General features: G+C 44.8%; 1 protein-coding gene across 3 annotated transcripts in view; it reads right to left on the bottom strand.

Annotated features, from left to right (window-relative positions):
- The window catches only part of LOC144130407 (serine/threonine-protein kinase haspin-like), an 87,185-nt gene extending 70,048 nt beyond the window's left edge, over positions 1 to 17,137 (bottom strand). The window contains exons 1-13 of one of the 3 annotated variants that reach the window (XM_077664332.1): positions 16,890 to 17,137; positions 15,167 to 15,265; positions 13,874 to 13,924; positions 12,233 to 12,289; positions 9,995 to 10,098; positions 8,878 to 9,042; positions 8,576 to 8,638; positions 8,406 to 8,500; positions 6,363 to 6,436; positions 5,349 to 5,577; positions 4,050 to 4,137; positions 3,606 to 3,811; positions 1 to 682 (exon numbers count right to left, since the gene is read on the bottom strand). The exon at positions 1 to 682 is cut by the window's left edge and continues 654 nt beyond it. In XM_077664332.1, the coding sequence (XP_077520458.1) occupies positions 483 to 682; positions 3,606 to 3,811; positions 4,050 to 4,137; positions 5,349 to 5,577; positions 6,363 to 6,436; positions 8,406 to 8,500; positions 8,576 to 8,638; positions 8,878 to 9,042; positions 9,995 to 10,098; positions 12,233 to 12,289; positions 13,874 to 13,924; positions 15,167 to 15,265; positions 16,890 to 16,937 (1,479 nt within the window). In that variant the 5' untranslated portion in view covers positions 16,938 to 17,137 and the 3' untranslated portion in view covers positions 1 to 482. The remainder of the gene's footprint in view (positions 683 to 3,605; positions 3,812 to 4,049; positions 4,138 to 5,348; positions 5,578 to 6,362; positions 6,437 to 8,405; positions 8,501 to 8,575; positions 8,639 to 8,877; positions 9,043 to 9,994; positions 10,099 to 12,232; positions 12,290 to 13,873; positions 13,925 to 15,166; positions 15,266 to 16,889) is intronic. The other 2 variants (XM_077664334.1, XM_077664333.1) reach the window with 2 other exon arrangements.
- Positions 17,138 to 22,890: the final 5,753 nt, after the last annotated feature.

Consider the following 22,890-nt stretch of genomic DNA (forward strand, 5'->3'; position numbering starts at 1 on the left):
CTAGAGAAGAAAATAAACCAGTCTCGAAACTTTACGGACAAAGGTACAAAGGCACGAGGCTACTCCCCTCCATGCGGGGCAAAGGTGGGCGCTTTGTGACAGCATAGAGAGGCATAATTTGTTCTAGTGTATATATGCGATGAACAACAAATATGCGATGATCAACTGCTCTGACGGCATATTTCACTATTTTTCTTTGAACGTCAGCCAAATACGTCCGACGTTGTGCATGCAGCAGACCCAACAGTATAGTTCGCACACGGAGGACACCGTCACTGCGTTTTTCCTTGAAACCGAAGGTGAGCCTTCTCTTATAAAGAACTGTTGCAGAGGCTGCCAAGTTCTTGGGCAGGACGCCGTCCTCTCATATCGTGCACGCTTTCGCGAATTACTGCGCGTGGAGATCGAGTGGATCCCAGGCCGTGTACGCGCAACACAGATCGGTCTTTGTGAGAACCGAAGAGGCAGCAGTAGATGTGGCGCTATTGCTGACGCCGACCCCGGTGCTGCTCTGTGGATCTGCTCCCTACGGATGCGCCTGCACTGGGACCTCCTCCGGAGCCGGAGTCCTTCTTCTGGCGGTCCTTCCACCGCAGGAAGCCGAGGAAGCCCGATGAGGACTTGGGCGATGCGGATGGGCGTCTACCCCACGTGTGCGGTTGGTAGCCTTGGCCAGTGTGTACTGCAGACAAGGCGAGATGGGTCTGGGTATAAGACATAGACCACCGACGTGCAAGGGGCACGAGCTGAGAAAAGGCTACAGCTTATAAGGAGAATGAGCGTCGCTTTCACGCTGTTATAGTACAAGGTCAGTAAAAAACAGCTGACAACATGCAGAGCGACGATAAATATTAGCTCTTCCTCGTTCCGCGCTATGCGTGTTGCAGTTGCCTGCATTAGCTCCTGAAGTATGGATTACCAATTGTTTTGACTTTGCTCTGTTAAAAAAGGAAAGCGACTCAACCACGACTGGGCAATTGTGCCTAATGACCGTCAGAAAAGAATGCGACCAATATGCACTCATACTCTCAAAAATCCACGGGAAAGGGTCTGCATAGGAGCCTGTTGCCTTTCACAGTGTAGGAAGCGGCTTAATGTTCTCCTTCAAGAGAAAAAATAATTCTTCAAGTGCGATGATAATCCAAATTTTGTCATGTTCGGCATGCCAATGCAGCAGCGCTGCGGAATATAAATGCCATTAGCGCGTATTTAATGTAATGTGCGATGACACATTAGGAGTCACACACTACACGCAAGCAGCTTACAGGCGCATAAAATTTGGTTTCTTCCGAAGGCTAGCATTGGCGCATTCCCTTGTAGGCAGTGATTTAGGATTGTACTTCACCTACCAAGGAGAACTTTCGAAGTGGAGTACGCTTCTGACCTACAATTTGTTATAACTACCTGCCACATTTGCGCCGCAGTATAATCACAAGTGAAATACAGCTATAAAATAAGTAATCCTCGCTAACCACAAGAGAAAAACTTTACCTAGAAATGCGTATTGAAGCGCAGAAGCGAATAATAATAATAATAATAATAATAATAATAATAATAATAATAATAATAATAATAATAATAATACAATTGGTTTTTAGGGAAAGGAAATGGCGCAGTATCTGTATCATATATCGTTGGACACCTGAACCGCGCCGTAAGGGAAGGGATAAAGGAGGGAGTGAAAGAAGAAAGGGAGAGGTGCCGTAGTGGAGGGCTCCGGAATTATTTCGACCACCTGGGAATCTTTAACGTGCACTGACATCGCACAGCACACGGGCGCCTTAGCGTTTTTCCTCCAAGGCGCCCGTGTGCTGTGCGATAAGCGAATCCGGAGGAATCGTCAGTCTGGGTTGAGTTTACATGCCTCGCAGAAGAGTTAATTTATTTCAGTGAAAAAGCTCTACTCCGCGTCTTGAAACACTAGCAAGAATCCTGTGGCTTGCATGAACTTGAGCGTTCAAAAATATAATATTACCGCCACCGGGTGACGAACGGCGGGGCGTGAGCAGATCAGCTTCGCTGGCCACTGCACGCGAGCGCTATGCTATCGCCGCAGCCGATCACACCTCGTGTTAAACTACAACAAATTCTTGCGCTGCGCATTGCACATCGTCGTCTTCATCAACTTCCGTCTGCGGCGCGAACACATATGATCAGCTTAACCTCGACCTGAGCTTATCGTAAGTTAATATCGTCGCCAGACGTGCCGACGACCCAGCAGAGCAAAACCCTGAGCCAACCAGGCTAAACACATGCTTTCGCCCGTCTACTAACTTAAAACTCTTTCAGTTTTAGTGCGAACGCAGTATTCCGATGGGTAAATCCAGAGCAAGATCTTGCGATGTTTGTGGGTTTGTGCCATCGCTTCCGACGATGACACCATCCCACAACATCGTTTAAACTCTTATGCACCGTTTCATACATCAGGTGCAACGATGTCAGAGCTAGCGCACTCACTTGAGCTGCCTACATCCACGATCACAAAGTAGTGCGTACCTTGTGCTTAGCGAAAAAATTAATAAACGCTTTTCCTGCAGGCTTATTACGTGACACATTTGTCACGAGCCTGATTAAATGCGCTCTCATTGCTACCGACAACTTGTTTTCTCGTGTCTTAGTCCACTCGGTCACAATACAAGCGCGTAGTAACGCGCCTTCCGTTTTTTTTTTTTCATGCCGACTGTTTTCGTACCTTCTACATCATTGCACCTGATGTATGAAGCGGACCACAGCGCCCCCACTTGGCCGATACTTCCACCCACACCGTGCCGCCGGCGCGCTCCGCCATCCCCGCTTCCGAAGCGCGAGAGCCATCGATGTCCGAATCACGCTAGCAACCGCGCGGAGACGATGGAGCGCGCTGCTAGTTCCGTGCCCTTTTATTCGATTGCCTTTAGGCAGTGTTAGCTCGATTACTTTTGCTTGTGCTACTTGGTTTAACTACTTTAAAATCCTACCATTGACGACATGAAAAACAGCGTGGTAAGAGTCAACGTCAGAAAGCCAAAAGTAAAGGGGCAAGTCAAATCAACATTCATGCAATTCTGCTTTCACACGTTTATAGAATTTAAGCAAAAATTGTCATTTTTTCTACTCCGAGAGGTGCGATGAATCAATGGGTTTATGAGCACCCAGCATGGTGGGAAAGTTTTCAATATAATACAGTTACAATTAAATCCGCGAAAGCCTTCAGGCTTCCACAACGCCAAGTTGAGCAGTTCTTTGAGTTAGCAGCGGTATAAAGATGAATGTGTCAAGTCAGACGTCGTTAGAAAGGGTGAACGATTTTTTCCACTCGAAAGGGTCGTTTTCGCTTTCGGTTCATCGTCAATTCATATGACAGAGGTCCTCCTGCATAAACCTCCAATAAAATCAACGCCAATCTTTTCCAGATTTTTTCATGGGCAGAAAATCGTCGAACGTGGAAAATACGTCTTATTAGCTGGCGTCGTTACGTTGTTTTGTCTTCTCACAAGCGGGACAGAAGTGCATCGTACGTAATACGGCTCCGGCAATGATTATCCCGCATTTATTCTTTCCGTAGCATTTGTGCATCCCGTCGCGAACCATTCGTATCGCAACAAACGAACGGAAGCTAAGCTCACTGTGTCCAAGCTTGTTGATGTAGTTCCATACGAATTCGTCTGCTGACCGGAAGCGGTGCAGGTCTCGCTGCATGAATGCGAGCAGCTCGAGCTTACGCTGCCAATCGCCGGTCGGGTTCGGCACAGTCAGGTAGTCGCTCAGGTGGCCGCACAGGTAAGCGAGCCACAGGGCGTTGGTCTCTGGGTGGAAGACGTCCCACCGGTCCCTGCCGCACGATAAAAATTCGTCAGGCCATGATTTAACTTTCTATATTGTGTATATACACTGTTTAGTAATCTGCAAGACTCGCAGAAACGAATAAATAAATAGTTTCCGTTACATATGGGAACATAAGCCCAGGTCATTTTTCAACACACGAAATTTCAAGTTCACCGGTCGAGTTACGTGCTAATCCCTGAAACAGCAGGCTCATTGTAAAAGATTTTAGTCAAATATTTTCTTACTTGATAATCCTTTCCATTGTGAGATAAATCGCAGTCTTCTCCTTGTATACGCGGCTGTAGTTGCGCATCCGCATGATAATTTTGTTATCTGTAGCAAGAGACAGCAGGTATTTATCAAATAAAAGCAGCGCGCCAAACAACAAAGATGGCATCTCTGTGCGATGTCAGTGCATGTTAAAGATCCCCAGGTGGTCGAAATTATTCCGGAGCCCTCCACTACAGCACCTCTTTCTTTCTTCTCTTAGTCTCTCCTTTATTCCTTCCTTTACGGCGCGTTTCTGGTGTCCGCCAGTATGTGAGACAGATGCTGCGCCATTTCCTTTAGCCAAAAACCAATCTTCTATTTTCTATCTCAAGCAGCAGGGTCCTTGATAACAGGGCTGAGTACAATGGCGGTGACTTTTGGTGGCTTCTGTAAACCTTGTATACCGCTTCTTGCGCGGAACTTAGCGGCAGCTACAGACACTTTAACAACTGACGGAGGAATTAATGCACTAAGAGTGCAATAAAAAGCAAATTGCAAGAACATGGCATATAATTAAGCAGTAAAATATTTATCAACCCGACCACCGAGGTGATTGTCGTCAAACGCAATTTTCTAACATTTAAAATGAAATCTAGGACATGTGCGCATCATCGAGAAGACAGCCTTTTCCTATTATAGGAAGCAGAGTTGTGCGCTCTTCAGTAATGCAGCTCATACATCTATCGATTTAAGCAAAGCAAACTTCCTTTTGTAGCGGCAGTAAAGAATGCAAGGATGCGACATATTGGCACATATAGGTGACAGAAACTTTCCCGGCACAGTGCAGATTTTTTAACGATCGCATTAACCGCGTGCATACACATATTTACTATTGCTATCGTTTAGGTCCAGAAAAGCACGCATGGCATGAAGGCCACCAAATGCAGGATCATCTCGGCGTGCTCATCTATATGTGCCGCCTGAAGGCTAAATTTTCACGTCAGTAATTCTTGTGGCGCTTCATGGAGCATAACTGCGCAGAAGGTCATGACCCATTCCTGCTCAATATATTCTGTGCTCCGAAATATGGATATTAGAACACAGACATTTGTAAATTATGTTGGTGCCTACTGCGACTGCAAGGCGAAGAGCGGTACTGGGCGTACGTGTGAAGTAGATGGCGGGCCGATTATGGATGCCAGGATCTAACTGACGAGGCTCCCAGCAAGGAGCTCTCTGGATCATTTTATATGACTCAGCAATACTAACTTAGCACAAGGAGAGAGAGTCTAGGATTATGTAGCCAGACGAGAATCCTTTGCTAAATGACGTACTGTATGTTATCCGGCTGAAGTTGTCGTCGAAGAGGGTGACCTTGATGCCGGACCCTTTTACGCAGCAGGTGCGGCCGTCGATGAGGAAGTGCTGGTTCTTGCTCGTGGACGGGATCACCTTGATGTTGTCCTCGTGCAGGTTCCGGTGCTCGAACTGCAGCTCTCGCTCGGCGACGGCCAGTGTGCACGCCACCTGGCCGATGATGCTGATCGCCTGCGACGGCTTGAGCTGCGCCACGAAGAAGGGCGCGCTTGTCCCGCCTGCTACTGTGCGTCGCTACGTCAATATCAAGTTCCCTGTAATAACTTATTAGTACTTATAACAGTCAGAAACGCTTCAAGAGATCTATATCACAGAAAGCGTCTATCCTACACTTGCACAATATGGAGTACATAGCGAAAACAAAACGAAACGAGATACGAGATAATGGGTACAAAGGGAATCCACCACCGCTGTAACAATAAAGAACATTCTTAAACTTAACATCATTATTGTACATTACAGTAGCCCGCAATTCCAAGGATAGCCGAATTTTGATAGCTATAACTGAAAATACCCTTTTTCCTTGCATCCTGTTGGATCCAGTGCACCATGCCACCTAAAAAAACGTGTCTAGAGGGTTCACATGGCGTTGACAAGTCTGTACGTTTACAGATGTGTAACCATCATCATTACCCTGCTCTTCACGGTTGGGAGGACAAATCTTAAGCATACAATTGAGACAGCCCTAAGGTACAATGCCCTACTCATCCGCTAATTCCCTTCCACTCATTTACTCATGAAGGCCCTATTGTAATGCGGTAGATATCGCACTAGATAGCTGAGGGTGTTTTGTTGCGTTTATGATCCCATGCGTTAAACATACACTTAATCGCTACAAAAAAAAATTGATCCGGAGAACTTAGTGTCATGGAAAGAAGGTAAGGTAGGATAAAAAAAATGACACGTTTTCTTCTGACGAAGTTCTAAAGGGCCACGATTATCATAACTAGCTCTCCATACTCTCCATATACCTTGGTTTGCAGGATGCTGATGCCGCTGTAGTCGCTTTCCACTAGGATGTACCGCTGCTCCCTGGGACGCAGATCTGCGGCAGAAAGCATGCGTCATCCGATGGTTCTGAGCGGTATGAAGTTGTAAAATTTATATTCCAGGATCACTATGCGATACGCCCAGAGATCATACAGGCAAGCACATTCAAAATTACCAAGTCATATTGAGCAACATACTAACGTAATGGCACTGAACAGCAAGGCTGAGTGTGCATTTTCTGAGTACATGAATACATATGCTCGAAGCCGTGCGCGCTGCAAAAATTCACAACCAAACACTTAATGTATTAGAAATACGACAGCACTAGAAACTGTTGATGTCTTTACCAAAAGCGTCACTTCCAGTCTGGTGACGTCATTTCCTTCCAGCCTACAGGCTAATTCTGACCTCGGATATATTTATTTCGCCATGGAGCTTTTAATTTTACCGGACTACTAACAGAATGCACATTGTGAACCTCGGAATTGATGTCGTGATCACTGTTTGGAAACAGATATCAAACTATGATCGTATGTCGGAAGCGGTCTCGCCAAGGAGAGAGGAGCTGAATGCAATGAATCCCCGCGGTGTGCAACCTTTTTTTAAAAAAAAAAACAGATTTAACAATGTGTTGCCGTCTGTGGCGACTTGAACCGAACATAATCTAAAGACTGCGCTTTTTTCTGTTATTATCCGCACCCCTCATCTGATGTCCCGCAGAGGCACTTTTGAGGATTAATTAATAAATTGCTCCTAGTGCTCATATTTGCAGCGGAATATTTTACAAGAAAAGAGAAAAAGACTGTCGAAAGGACTTCCACGAATGCCGAGTCGCCTTGCTCTCATAAGACTGCAGCACTGTTTCTCGTGTTTTGTAACTTTTCAATACAAAAGCAGCATCTCGGACTAACATGCAGTCACTACCAAGTGAGCAATCCAGCAGAGAAACATGTGGAATCTACGAGTGTTTTATGATGACATAATTTTACAGCTTTTGCAAAAAATACAAAGACTTTCGGTTTTTGCTTCTGAGCAGGGCATTTATGCACTTGTCTTTTTATTGTAATTCCTAGTTTTCAGAGCGATGACTACGAGTTCTTCTTACCCTCGACAGGTTTGAATCATCGTAGGTGCGAAACGAGTGACGCTGAATTGGTCAAACGCAAAATGGTGGATTACATCTAACAACTCTTGCAACTTCCGAAAATTTTTCTTGAAGTCTTCATGTTGGATTACTGATCATGACAGTAGCTGCGTTAAACACTGCTACGGCCAGCGTTCAAGCTATATAGCGCACCGCTGTAAAACCACTGGCCCAATTTTCCATACGGTGGGCAAAAGGCGATATGTTTCAATTCCGAACTTAATGTGCGAAGGATCTTTGCTTTTTGTAGGAGGACACGTGTGTATTACGCGCACTGTACATTAAACGACACAAAACTTACACACAGGCTATTATCGAAAATCAGCAGCAGTGCGGTAACTGGGACCATTTGAACATCTGTGCTTGCTTGTAGGCGCACTCGGGTGCTCGTTTTTTTTTTTTTACATTTACACATATATGCACACAAACGAACCCTTCGGAACGAACTTATCAAAAACAAATGCACTGCTGTAACCTGCTTAGGTAGTAGATAGCTTAATTTCCTTTCTTCAACTTAAACACGAATTTTCGCCGGTGCATGGAAACTGAAAAGGGGCTTGTTCGAAATAGCACGAGTCTCAGCGTTGGATTCTTTTATAAAATAAGCAAAACTAGAGCCGGATTAGTAACGAGGACGATATCTCTTATAAGAGGGATAGTGCTTGGTAAATGTGAGCGGAAAAAATTATTCGGCAACGCTCCATTAGCAAAGAAGGCGGTCATAAAACGAAATCCTTGGAAGTGAAGGTGGAACACGCTGATAGCACCGCCGTCAAAATCACCCATTCCCTTTTTTGGCCGGAATCTGCTGTCAAGTAATGGAGTAAGGCGTATACGCTATGCGCGCACGCTCCCTGAAGAATTCACAAGCAACACTCACCAGGTGGCGGATGATAAGGACGGGATCGGGCTTTAGCGAATTCCTCATAAGCTTTGGCAAAGTTTTCCGGGAGGGTGTCGTCCACGAAGATGATCCTGAGAAAAATAATAAGAATCGAAGATGTAGCTACGAGCGAGCTAAATCTGCTTCCGGCCAGATATGGATTTTACCTCCGCAATATCCTGAATCCAAAACTTTTATTGTTGATGCCCATGTGAAGGTCGCTGAGCTTCCTGCAGCACACAAGTAAAATGAATGAATGAGGAGTAGTCCGTGGCAGTTATTAAAATGATTATTGGCAATCTGTCCTGGGGTAGACAAGTAATAACCCTAATCCCAGTCACCAAGAACCTCCTTCGAAAGAGGTAATCCAGCGTGAAAACTGAAAAGTACGCCCTGAAAAGTAAGCAGGAAATCCCCTCTTCAAAGCAGACACTCAGCCTCTCTTAAAAGCGGCGAACGGTCTCCGTACTTGCAGGTGAAGAGGTTGCAGTAGGCCTTGGAGGCGGTGTGCGTGTCAACGGGGTACAGCTGAACGACGGTGTCCACGGCCGTCTGGGCCTTGCTGCCCGTGACCACGACATACGTCTCCGAGTCGATGGTCTCCGCGATCTTCTTCAGCTTGGTGCCCTTGAAACTGGACGCGTAGCAGCAAGGACACATCTCACATCCCGTCTAGTAAAAGTGAACTGAGTATACAGAAAGGGCTGTATAAAAGCATATGAAGGACAGAGACTATGGGTCACATCCACAGCCTCATGCAAAATGGCGGCTACGTCGAGGTTATTGAACGCGCTGCCCTATCGAGATACATGTGCTGATATGCACTAGTCACTGAGCCGCTCGCGGCGAAAGACAAGCTGCTCATAGAACTGTCTGAACGCTGCTGAGATCTCATCAATCAGCAATGAGCTAGGTGTGTGACATCGTTCTTCATATGACTTTACCAGTCCGAAAAGCCACACATGCACTGCGCTTCTCATAAAACGACCAGCGTGCATGTCAGCAGTACGGATGTTACATGATACTTGCCGAAATAATCAGTTATCGGATGGCGCGAACAAAGTAATTGAAAGGTGTTTAATAACGTATTCTAGCAAGAAAATCTGCCTTTGTTCGGTGTTCGTCTATTTACTCGGTCGATTGTGTGATTTTTTTGTTTACTTGCCCTCAACCTGTCTTTTATGCATGTAAAAAAATATGTTCGTCACAAGGCTCTAGAGGCTGCCCTCTAAGTAAGCATGGATATACATATGTGACAAGTGCCGCGTTCGCTTTCTGTACCAAACGTTGACAATATGGATGTGATTGCAGCTAACATCTCATTACAAAACTCTGATCCACAACACTAGGAGATTTATAAGGTGGTTCTTGACTGGTTGATGTTCCATCTATTGTGCCCCTGTATCATGCGGTTAGCCAATGAATGGTAGCCAGCCAATGGCGCAGCGTTCTTGCCTGATAGCAGCGTTCGAATGCGTGCATTCAGCAGTAGCGCCGCTGAGCGCTTCTACGACACAGCACAGTATTAAGACAGCGAGATCGGCAGTCAACTCAATTGAAAAAGGCCGAAGAAAGGAGTGTCTTACGATGGCTTCAAGGCTCGGTTGAAATCGAGGACCTCTTCACTCTCGCACAGAGACATAAGCTTGTTCAGGCAGTCGTTGTAGCATTTCCGGCAGCTGTGGGGGTACTGAAAGTTACCAGAAATGAAGTCATGTCAAAGTGTCAAAAAGTGACTCTAAGAGGTGTCAATGACAAGCAGAGACAAAACTTGCAGTTTAGAGATATCAAAAGAAACATGAATAGGTCATTCAAGTTGTAGTCCTAAATGGCTGCATTAAATTGAAAAGTACCAGCGACGATAGCGGTTCCCCGCTCAATCCTCCTGCCATCAGCATGCTCGGAAGTTGTTTCCACGTACATCGCCTCGAGGTGTGAACTTCCAACACCCCTCTACCAGCCTTCAGAAAGTTCCACCTGCCTTTCTGCTTGCAACAGACTCCAATGGCTGTTTGAAAAACCAACACCATTTAACTGGCTCTGCTACACCAGTACATCGAAGTTTCATCGAAGCACTCGTAGCGCTCGCTAGTGTGTGCCACGCGTGGTAGTGTAATCTAAGTGGGCGCCCGAGTAAGGGCATTCAAGCCCAGTGGGTGGGTGGCCTAGCCAGTCAGTAGCTATTTAATTAACCAAACGGAGCACACATGTTCTTTCGTGCCTGTATTCAGTGTTCACTGACCTCCTTTGTCTTACCACGTAGAAATTTTCTTTTCAGAGCGTTAGCTCTTACTCTTCACGTTTCGAGATTTCGTGGGGTCTTCAACCACCATGAGATCACAGCACCATCTGTGGCAGCAACTAGAAAACATATCTCGCATGGAGACCTGTAGCGCCATCTACAATAGCATTGTAGAAACAACCACCTGCCGCATGCCAATGATGCCGTCTCGGTCGGTACTATATGGTGGATAGGGGTGGAACTGTGTGAGAATGACGTCAGGGGACGAAATAGCGGCCATTAAAATTTGTTGTGCCCTCCCATTCCTTTCCCTCTCACCCTCAAAAATATCCTAAACGGGAGTAAAGCTGTCCGATTATGGGACCGCAATATGTGCATGCATTCGTTCCGCTATATACACTCCGACAACAAGCGGCGCCCATCCGGGGACAGTTGTGTACCGAATTTGGTAGGCAAATGAAACCCTATGGGTTGGTTGTGGTATACAAATAAAGCCACAATTAAATAATACGTAAACATTGTATACATGCAATTACTAACTGAAGCGTTACTATATAGCGCCGCAAGCCGAATTCTAGGCCCACCTTGACCCCCCCCAAACGAAAAAAATTTCGTCTGGGCCGTATCTTGAGAAGGTGTAACTGGACAACGGGCGCGTTCTTCTTCGCTTTCTTTGTCTAATAAACAAAACAGCTAACGCTCGTTACTTCGTCTTGCAGACGGTGGCGGCCTTTTTTCCGCGAAACCACATCCTACAAACTTTAGTCCATGAGTGTACATTACGTCACTAGAGGCACACCTGCCGCGGATGTCGTTCAGCTGAAATTACAACAAACTTCAAATTATTAGTTTGGCGGGGGGTTTTTTAGCTTGAATATACGGTTTGCTGCGAAGATTTGCGGTATGGGTCAACAGCTCATTTCTGAGATATATCCTACATGATATAAACTTGTCTTCCCCTGTCTGACTTTCACAAAGTGAAGATTGAAGTCGTCACCCATCTGTGTCGTACTTCTTGATTCTCTAACCCGCGTTCTATGGTTTTTCAGTTGCGTGTCCAAAGACTGCTTGCGTGAAAATTGTGGTGAATATTGACGCAGCAGAACAACGAAAGCTTGATAGTACCAAACACTGCCCAAATAAGAATTAGGCGATTAACTGAAGCACTCTTTCTAGTAGCCACGAGCAACTAAAATCAACAAGCCAATCAATCACCTTTTATCCCACTGTGGGGCAAATAATTTTGAAGAAAATTTTTTTCCGCGCGACAGCTATAAATACCCATGCCATAGTTGCCATATGGCATGGGTCCTCCATAATTCTATATTACACCACCAAAGACAAGTAGCCATAGTGTTACGGAGGGGTCACCATTATATATGAAGCACGAAACGGAAGAAGTGTATGAAACTGCTGCATTTGGCTATATTATCAAACGCGTCGCTTGAAGCAGATGGAATCGAAGTGAGACATTTTTAGCTTCCACCGAATTCGTGAGGAGAGAAGAGCGGAACCTCCTTAACGTTCATTGAAAATATACGCCATAGGCATCAGAAGAACAGCAGCAAATTTCTTTCCTTACGCAAATATTTGCGCCAGAGCTGCTGGCACCATGGTCCTCCTCTTCACCACGTCGTCCCTGGAAACACAATGCTCTTCTCTTAAACTTCCGGCCACTTTGTCTTAGCCAGAGGAGAGAAATCTCGAGGGCAATATACAGGAAATACATGTATGACTCAACGTCAAATTGCTAACAGACCGCGGAGTCTCACTAGCGCGCACAGTTCGCGTCATCAAAGGTAGGGTGCAGCAAAATACAGCTTTCTAAATCATATGGAAAGAAATAGCACTTAAACCGTACACCTAGGTATGCAAACATGAATGTTTATCGCGTAAATGTATTTTTTTATATATCCTCAGTGGTTGTAGCAGAAAACATAAAAAGTATCGTATATATATATATATATATATATATATATATATATATATATATATATATATATATATATATATATATATATATATATATATATATATATATATATATATATATATATATATATATATATATATATATATATATATATATATATATATCACGGAGTTTCTCCAACAAGGAGTTTCTCCAACAAGCAGTTTCTCCAACACGGAGTTTCTCCAACACGGAATTTCTCTAGCACGAAGTTTCTCCAACACGGCGTTTCTCCAACACGGAGTTTCCCCAACACGGAGTTTCTCCAACATGGAGTACATATATATATATATATATTATATATATATATATATATATATATATATATATATATATATATATATATATATATATATATATATATATATATATATATATATATATATATATATATATATATATATATATATATATATGCATGCCGTCGGCATGATGCAGCAGTCCGGTATAATGGGACACAAAACAAAATACATTGCCTTCCGCAGCATTTCTGCGTCCTATTGAGGTACAAATATGCATAATATGGTGCTAGCTTTCTCACAGTTTAACTTTGTGGTGAAAACTGTCAGAGGTATAGGGAAGAAGCCCTAAGGTGCCTTCCATGATCATCGCGAATCCGGACAAAACACGTATTTTTCGAGAATTAAGTGTCAACCTATCTATTACATCTCATTCTGGGCTTTCAATGACGTCTGTCGATTTAAACCAGCATGCTTTTTCTGTTCTTTTACGGATGTTACTCTGACCAAATAGCATAGCGTACCAATTTTGCTGCGTGCCGAGTTTCTAAAGAATAACTGAAGTGACCGGGCGGAGACATTTTCGTGATAGGACGAGTCGAACAAAGCGCAGACGATAAACTATGCGTTGTTATCATCTTTAGGTTTGAGGCTATAAGCTGCAACTTCTTTGTCTAAAACGTGAATTGTCCCATCCCACAGTTGGCTTCTGACAGCTTAGACTAAAACCCCAGCTTCAAGTTACAACATTGCTTTAGCCTTTGCGTTCACCCCTCTCTTTCAGAACGTCTTCTGGAGCAACAAAAGAAATAAAAGCCTGCTTCAGAAAAGCATTGGACTATGTACACCAATCACACGAGCTTTAAAACAAGGTACTAGTTTTTTACTGGCCGGAACACAGCGTTGAGAAAAACGAGCCAAGCGCGCGCGCTTTGCGCTCTGCGCTCACGGAGAGCTAAAAGCAGTTAATCGTGTATTGTACCGGTAGCGCTACACCTGCCGCTATACGCACCAGCCTTTCCGAGTCGGAGCGCTTGGTGTCCGGCGAAATGGATATTGTCGACTGAAAGAAAGAAAAGAGGAAAAAAAATACAGCATGCTTACATGTGCATAACACGAATGATTGAGCGTTAGCTGTGGAGTAACAGCAAAGAGCTTTCATGGGCATGTTTTTGTTTCGAAAATTCAGAAAGCTGCGGGTGACTCCACACTTGCCTCTTAATGCAGTGATACTCTGCAGTGTATTTCGGTAGTAGGTTTCGAACGTATTACTGAAGGAGGACGTCCAAGCCACTAGGCCACCCGTCGCCTCCCACCCTCTCCCCTCCTGTTCCGCTCTCCCTCCTTTGAAGTTTCCACTAAAAGTGGAGAGAGATTTTATCTCTACTTTTCCGCCTGTCACCTCCCATCCATGCCTTGTCCTCTCCTTGAAAGTACAGAGGAATACCGCTCTCTCCACTTTTCCACCTGTCGAGGCAGGTGGCAAGCGGTACCTTTCAGCCATTTTGCTATCAGCAATCGGTTCGATTCATGCCAACCGGTTTTATTGCCGCACAGCACTAATAATAACGGCGGACTCCTATTACGAGGAAGGTGGTCCGACAAATGGGCTCCGTGAGGCAATTTCGTTCTTCTACTAACGAAACTGCTATAGTCATGCATTGAACTTTTCGCATGTTTATTTATTTATTTATTTATTTATTTATTTATTTATTTATTTATTTATTTATTTATTTATTTATTTATTTATTTAGCAAATACTGCCGGCCTGTGTTACAGGCCTTAGGCAGGAGTGGGGTACAAACATATTGATAAAAATGACAAGTACATTGCAAAAGAAGCAGATAGCGAACAGAGCAAAAACCAGTACATACAACAAAAAATCGATTACAAAGACATAGAACATATGATGACATCGATCCTGGCAGCAAACGAAGGCATCGGACTTGGCCCAAAACAAGGATACATAAGAGCCCTATACATCCTTCAGAGCTTGTAAAAATAAATTCACCGATTCGCAATTGACAACATCAGCAGGTAAACCATTCCACTTAATGATAGTATGGGGAAAGAACGAATACTTAAATACATTAGTTTTGCATGAAATCAATTGAAGTGTTGAGAATTGAGATCAATTGAAGTGTCATTAGTCGCAAGCCTTTTCAGTGGTGCTTTAAGATTACATGCAACGATGAACTTAAGCACTGTCTGTCCACACAAATGGAGATTAGAGCCTATTTTATCCGAGTGATACTGTTCAATAAATCGCTGGCTCGCCGTTATTTCAACCGAAGCTCCCACCCACCTTGGACATCCCAAGCTGCCAGTCGATCCGCTCGGGACCCATGGGCAGAGCGTCGGCGAGTACGCGGTCCGGGACCGCACAGGTCGCTTCCTCGGCAGGCTGTGAGAGCGGATGCGCGAGAAAGAAATCGAACACGGGCTCATTAATATTGCGTATTCGACATTATGTCACTGTACTGCGGCTAAGACCACTAGAGTCTAGAGCTCCAGGATATTTACTCTCTGCTTTCCTGCGATAAATTGTCAATTTAGAGCGGCATGCTTGAACGCAAAGGTGACCAGCACAGGTATGTTGGGCCAAACGACGCGTGTTCTAAACCGTGGCCATAGTAGCAGTAATTCGTGAAGTCATCGTTGCTCTTAATCATTGCCTGAAACAACTAGCGCTGATCACTCATCCTGCCCTGAGGCTAAGTGGTTGTCATTCTTGTACCTACCTGCGCCATTTCTATTCCTTCTCCCCTACACTAGAGGGAATAGAAATGTAAGACAAGAAGTATTTGACACTGACCGGTGGCCTCGGCAATGCATGAAAAATCGACCTCGCTAGGTAAACATCCCGGACCTAAATGTGATCAAGAAGTACTTTGGTGTGGGCTAGTTGGTGCATAGCTTTTTGGCGCCTGTCCTGTTGTATTCGTGTGCCTCTTTGGTCTTTGTTGTTTCCGCGCCGTCCTGACATCATCAAAAAAACCTAATGTGAGCTGCAGCCGTCAGTTATTATCATGGCTGCCACGCAAACCCTCATTAAAAAGACAGCTGGAACATTTTCTTCCTTTCCAGCTGCAGACAAATCACGGCCAAGGCTAAATGAATGTGTCTGAAAGATTAGAATGAAGTATGCAGTTTGCAGGCAAGTCCAACATTTCAGAGAAGCATGAATGGTGAACATCAAAAAATTATGTTGCCTAGGTTCTATCGCTATTGGCTTGCGAAAACCAAACGGGTGGCAAAAGAAGCAGCGCGCTTTAGTCCGTTGCGCTTTCAAGGATGCATCGCTTTTCATGCATGCGGTCTTCGTATAAGGCACTTGATATTTTCATGAGCTTCAATCTATGTCTAACTCCACAATTATGAATACTCCCCCCTGTGGCTTCGAAGCTTTGACCAAGCGCCATGCCAGATATGAAAACTCGATCTGACACAACTCCACTCTAGATCGCGCTCAAGCGATATGTCCACCGCTATCTGGAAGCGGCGAACAGCTCGGCTTGCAGCCTGTTATCATGGAAGCCTCCTTAGCAGAACTAGAGTCGAATAAAAAATAGCTGTTTCGCGTATTCCACGTAGTTAAGATCCCTGGGGCGGTAAGAACGCAGCTCAGCTCACTGGCAGCTCAGCCCTGCTGTTCCTGTTAAGAGCTCCTCAGCGCTTTACGCTCACCAAAAGTTATGAAAATCAAAAGCTTCTCCCGACCTCCATCTGAAGCGCGGGCTGTTTAGCTGAAATCCACATAGCAGCGTTAATATCTATATCACTTCCACATTGCGCCTGGTTTGCAGTTGTTTTTTTTGGGGGGCCATAATACGATTGCGCTCTTCGGCACACTGCTACGGCCACTGCCAGATCCTTCAGTCTCTTATTAACGAAACAGGATAGGGCTTCATATATAAGCAGTAAAAATTTCCTCGCGGACATTGCTGCCCTGAGCACGCCTTTAGGTACTTCTCTTGGGAACCTCATAACAACAGGGTCGCTAAGCAGAGCACGATGCACGTACTTACCTCAGGTTCCGACTCGGCGTCGCAAGCCAGCTTTCGTTGTTGCGCCATGGCGCCTTCTGTCACCAGCAGCACAAGTGGCGCGAGTAGCGGCAGCCAAGTAGCAAGGCCCTCGAAACGGCGTCAGCCCACTCTTCGTCCGTTGCAGGCCACCCAGAAGCCAATCTCGATCCGCAGCGATGCGAGTTCTCTGCGCGGCTAAGGCATGCGACGAAGCAGCAGCCCGGACGAGAAGGCGCAACGAATCTTCTTCTTCTTGTTTTCCTTAGTAAAAATGGCACATACCCAAGCAGGGGGATTGGCCAAAGTTCTTCTTCTTCTTCTTCTTCACCCCAGGTATTCCCAACTTCTTCTTCTTCAGCCCAGGTATACGGCACATTCCCACGCGGGGGGATTGGCCAAGGTGTAGTTGAAGAAACAAAGAAGTTTCCATGGAAGATGATGACAAAAATGTAGCACCAATCGTGAATATAAAAAAAAATCAATGAATAAAAACAAGAGAACAGTATTGACAATTAAATAACAGAAAGCATTTTGGTGAAAAAAGAAGAGCTCGTAGAACTTTAAAAGAATTAGCACATCAACCTACCAGTTGCAATTATGTAATAGTGGAGAAACCCACAAATAGAACCCAATGCAAATCCCTTGGCGTTCGCACCAAACGATAATAATACTGGCAAAGATAAAGGGAGCCCTAACCTGGACAGAGGGACCTCCAGGTAAATCTTTCTCTGAAGTGCGAACTTTGGGCAGGAGAGGAGAAAATGGTCTAAAGATTCAAGTTTCCCACATGCGTCACATAGGTTCGTCGGTGTCAACCCACACCTGTATAGATATAAAATCAGACGTGGAATTCTGCACCGCAACCGCGTCATTGTTACCTCACATAGCCTGGATTTACACGAACAGACGTTCCAATTATGTGCTAAGTGCTGATAGTCAGTGGTATTTAGTAAGGGATCTCGTTACCTGGCTGATATATGTAGGAACCGAACGAATATTCTCGGCGGTCGTCATCTTTGTCCGCCCATGACGCACCGCGAGCAGATCGTGGTGACTGACAGCCCCGCGCGACAGCGTGGCGGCTGCTGATTCGGTTCCAGCTAGTTTTGACCGCTACATAGGCCTGCGAGGGTTCGTTATGATGCCCACGCAAAGGAGAGATAAGCAACGAAGGACTGCCGTTCTCTCCATTATGATTCTGATGAAATTTTTTGCGTGAAATGAAACCATTTCATTTATTTTGTCTTGCTTGGTCTGCCATTCAGAATTTTTAATGTTTATATCCAACAGGACGTATTACACTTGTGTTATGGTTCGTGTTTTCTCTTTACATGCCGTGTACGTCCATTGGTGAAAGTAGTCCCAGTGAATTTACACTTTAATCGTGCTTCCCTCGTACGACGACACGCCTTGTTTGCCAAGAGCGTGCTAACGACACCCATCGGAGAAGTGGTCTGGGCCTCCGCTTCCCATGCGGGAGGTGGCTGGTGGTTGGCCACGCTCTCCGCGTGACAAGAAATAGGTGCACAAAGAGTCAACGCACAAAAAGTGCTCTCAGGATCAATCCAAGCCTAGAAACAAGATGACTGCGCGAGAATTAGTCAACGTAAAGTCAAGTCCGGAAAGTCTGTGTTATTTGTGTAATATTTTTAACATTTTCTGTTTTCTAATTCAGATACGACAGGCAGAACAGATCAACTATGAAAAACGAGCTAACGGAATCAACTTGCACTTCCGTGGTCATGTTTTTGTTTTGTTTTTTACGGAGCAGAGTATCTTTAGTTAAGTACACTTTTGGGTTTAGTTTGTTTCTATTTAAATTGGGAGCATCTTTTTTTGCTTAATGAAGCCTCTCGTCATTTCCACTGCTATGTAAAAAAACCCATGAAATGCCATGTTCTCGCGGGCCGTGCGTTATACAAGAATAAGCCGCATAAAGGAAGGCTGAATAATTATTAAGAATCACAAATGTTTACTCGAGACGCTGTTATTTCCCGCGCTTGTACCTTTGGTTCTGAGTTTGTTTTGTTTTGTTTTTGTTTCCCGAAGGGCAAAGAAAGCACTGATTAACAAAAGTGTGGGATCGTGGCTCTTAATATAACGATTCCACTCTTAAATTCTCGTTCACCTGGCATTATTACATGTGCAGCAGCCTCATCCAAAGGTCTGGTTTTTTTTTTTCATTCATTTCGCCAAGAATCGAGCGGGTCACGATGGGAGTCAGAGCCGTCGCGGCTGAATCGCCCAGGGTAGCGGAAATGGCAGTATGTTTGGTAGCTGAGCTCTCTAATACTCTTTAAAAATTAATTATATATTTATTCGATTTTGTGAATTTGAATACTCTTATTTAATAAGCAGTGGGAATTAATCGTTAATTCCTTACCAGTAGGGATTACAGGATTTCGTAATATCGGGCTTTCTGATTAGCAGGTCCATGGTGCGCATGCGCATAACGTTACCTGAGATATAGCGTTAGAGTACGCATGCACTTTTCAGGAGTTAACGTTGCCGTTTATTCGCGCTTGGCCTGAGAAAACGTAGATGCTTTGAAAGTGACAGCTGCTCGCTTCGACCGAATACACAGTATGCGGTTTTGGTGGACAAGTTTTCAGGTAACGACTGGTGACGTTGTCTTGGAGTGTGGTTGGCTTTTCTTCTACGACAAAGCTTAAACAACAGTTTGACTTTGTTTTTTAGATACGTTCTTGATTAGGCTTAATTGGGCTTCCAATTGCAACGATACTGCTCAGAGCGAAGCAGAAACAGGTTCCCACCTTTTTGCGGTGCTTTATAGATTTGCATAACATAGCACACCAATTTATATGCAAAAATTAAATATATTTAAAGTACTGCTTGATATACGATTGAAAGCATTCCTGCTCAAATGCTTTGTACTCTGCATTAGATGCCCCCACAGTGTTATCGTTTATTATTTTTCATATTCTGAGTCATCGAGTCAATGCCTGGGTATTTTGACAGGCTCAGATAAACGTAACTAGTATTAGTCATCCGTAAAACTACACGAATAATTTTATAGTTTGTGGCTTAGCGGTGGCAGCGGCCATTTTAAAAGAGCAATTTGTCTCCATCTAAGCGAGATTCCGTTTAACGTTTTCCGTACGCTATACTATGCTGCTCTGAAATGATGAGTTGCTTATGGCATGATAACGTAATTTCCTTTAGTTTCGCTCTCACGCTAACGCTATACTGAAACACTGTATCGACATCACAATAATAAGTATCACGTTTCCAGTGTGGCGACGGTGTTATAGATTCACCGCAGACCCAGCTAAAAACGGGGCTATAGCTCCACGTTGTTCGTATTCCGGCGACTGTGTAGTTCAGTAATGGTTCTGCATCTTCTGCAAGTTTTAGTGTTCAAGGTCAGGAACCTATATGGCCAGAGCTTATATGGCCTGATACCTGATACCTGATTTAATATCTGCTGCTGGTCCTTGTACCCAAGATATTAAACTTATTTTTGGAATATGGCGGAGTGCTAGACGCACTCTGGCACGGGTCGGCCCGGTATTGCACTGTGTCCGGGATCGGCCCGGGGCCTATGGGCCTATTAGCGCGCGGCGCCTTTTCTTTCTACCTTTCCTCTCCTATCCTTTAAGTCTCCTACTTTCAGCACACGGCAGCGAGCGTAGCTCGGCTTGAGCCAGTAGGCAGGCCCGTGCTCTTTCCGTTCTTTCTTCCTCCCAGAAACAGCAGCAGCAGCAGCAGAGACTTTTAACCTTGTTCACATTTTGTATGTGCTATAATTTTTAGACTGCCTTGTTTCTTGAAATTTCGCTGGTTTTACCATAGCACCTTGTTTTAATTTTTTTTGTATCCAGGCAGGTGATAGCTCGACTTTTCATTACATTTCCAGCTGCCCTTTTGTTGGCAGGCACAAGAAAGAAGAAGGTGTGTTCAAATGCCAGCTGGAGTCTACCCTCGGTAATTATCGTACACCTCTGCAGAGGAAGATGGCTGGTAAGTCCACTTTTCCTTTTATCACAGCGCCACTCATATTCGCCACTATTTCTTTACGGGGCATTAATTTTTACCGCTTGTAAAAATGTTCCGCGCAAAACGAGCTTTGCACGGGTTTCTACCCATCCATGGACAGAGGCAATGCATCCGGACACGCGAGACACGTGAATAATGGTCGTTCTTGTGAAGCAATCAAAGTTATAGCAGAAATACTGTTAACGAGATGAAGAATAGAGAGATAAACGGTACGAGTCCACGTTGCGCGGTATTCTGTTGCTAATATACTCATTATTTCTGCCTTTGGTATCGATTTCAAGTCAAATGCGTGAGCAGTGGCTGCTGATGGGCGTCACATGCTCTGCAACACACGCATAGCGATGTTGATGTATTGTATTGCTACGCCTTGAATTGCATCAGACACCGAGATGCAAGTTTGGCACAAAGCACCTTTATTACGAGAGCGTCCTTGAAGCAGCCTCGACGTTACTACGCTCCCAAATGCAAGGCACTAATCAAATAAAGGAAAAGCGCATATTTACAGGCGCCTTCTGTCAGGCGCGTGCGCAGACGCCGGCAGTAGCCGGGAAGGGGACATAAGCTTATCCATAGCCTAACCGCCTATGTGTACATGTCGGGATGTAACAAGCCCCGCCACTTGCTCTTTTACAGGCTTGGTCAAGTGGGTGCTCAACACCTTCCCACGTTAAGCAATGCAAAGAGAGGTTGTTACGATAGCCATTGTACGCACTGTCTGTTACACAGTGAACGCAGCACAATCTGCCGTTGAGTCACACAGTACTGCAAAGTACGACTTTCTAAATGCGTCGCTGATATCACAGGAGATCTGCTCACTGGCCGCGAAAACTAAGCATACTTTATTAATTCTGTGCTTTAAGACAGGCATCGTCTTCATATTTATAACTAACATCATGGTCGTTTTTACGAAAATAGAACTCATTTCTGCTTTCAGCCAAGAGAGCAGTCTCAACCATGGCGTTGGCTCCGAGAGGAGGTAAGCGACCAGGAACCTTGTTCGCACTTCAGCAGCAATGGCTGAGCGCAGAATCAAGTACATTCAGCGTACTACGTAGGACGAGACCGCGGGGATTGTATTTTTCCCCCTTTTGCTGCTGCTTTATTCCACCCACATGAAAACCAGATTGCAATCAGCCGCCGGCGCATTTTTGGTTGTGACCTTTGCCATCTTTATTTTTTTTCTTCTCTAGAACCTGTGCATGAGTAAGTATAGACTAACACTGCAGACACGATCCTTATTAGCAACGCTCCAATATCTTTCCCTATAAAGATTGTTTCTTTCGCAACATACGAGTCGGTATGGTTCTGCGCCACTATCCATGAAGCAGTCCTGTCCGCTAGTTAAGTATCCGGACGCAGTCGCAGTTCTCCTCTCATTGAAGTCTTTGTTTAGTCTCTTCAGACTCTTGTCTCTGCCTCCTTCATCCCTATTCTGAAGGCGTTGTTAAAGTGCCGACCGTTAGTGAGGCAGTTTGCTCTAAGACATTTGCACTTTTTTTGCGCTTTATGTAATCGACATTGTATTTAATGCGGAGAATGCAGTACAGACTATGTAAATCAGTAAAGTGATTTCCAATTTGAAAACAAAGTGCCATCGGTGTTCGCGTGGTATGACATGACTTTTGGCTTCAGTTACATGCTATATAGCGGGCATATGGAAGAAGAATGGGACACGAGAAGGTGTTCTGGTATGCGATTTAATATTAGGTCAAGTGCAGTAGGTGGTGTTGTACTGCCAGCCACCGCAGCGCGGCAGTCATGCGCCTATTCGCCGTCAGAGTACTCCGGCTGTTCTGGTGTCTATATTTAGCAGCCGGCGAGCGCTCGGGCTGGCGTAACTGAAGGTGTGCGTTCATATATCCCGAGTACAGGGGACCGAAAGGTATTAAGCATTGTGTTCCAAGTTGTGTGGCAAAACCTGTGAGCAGCTTCAATTGCTACAAAGCCGATAAGAATAACAATCGATCTGGTCATCCAGACAGCT

This window comes from Amblyomma americanum, chromosome 4 (assembly GCF_052857255.1).
Source record: "Amblyomma americanum isolate KBUSLIRL-KWMA chromosome 4, ASM5285725v1, whole genome shotgun sequence".
NCBI lineage: Eukaryota > Metazoa > Arthropoda > Arachnida > Ixodida > Ixodidae > Amblyomma > Amblyomma americanum.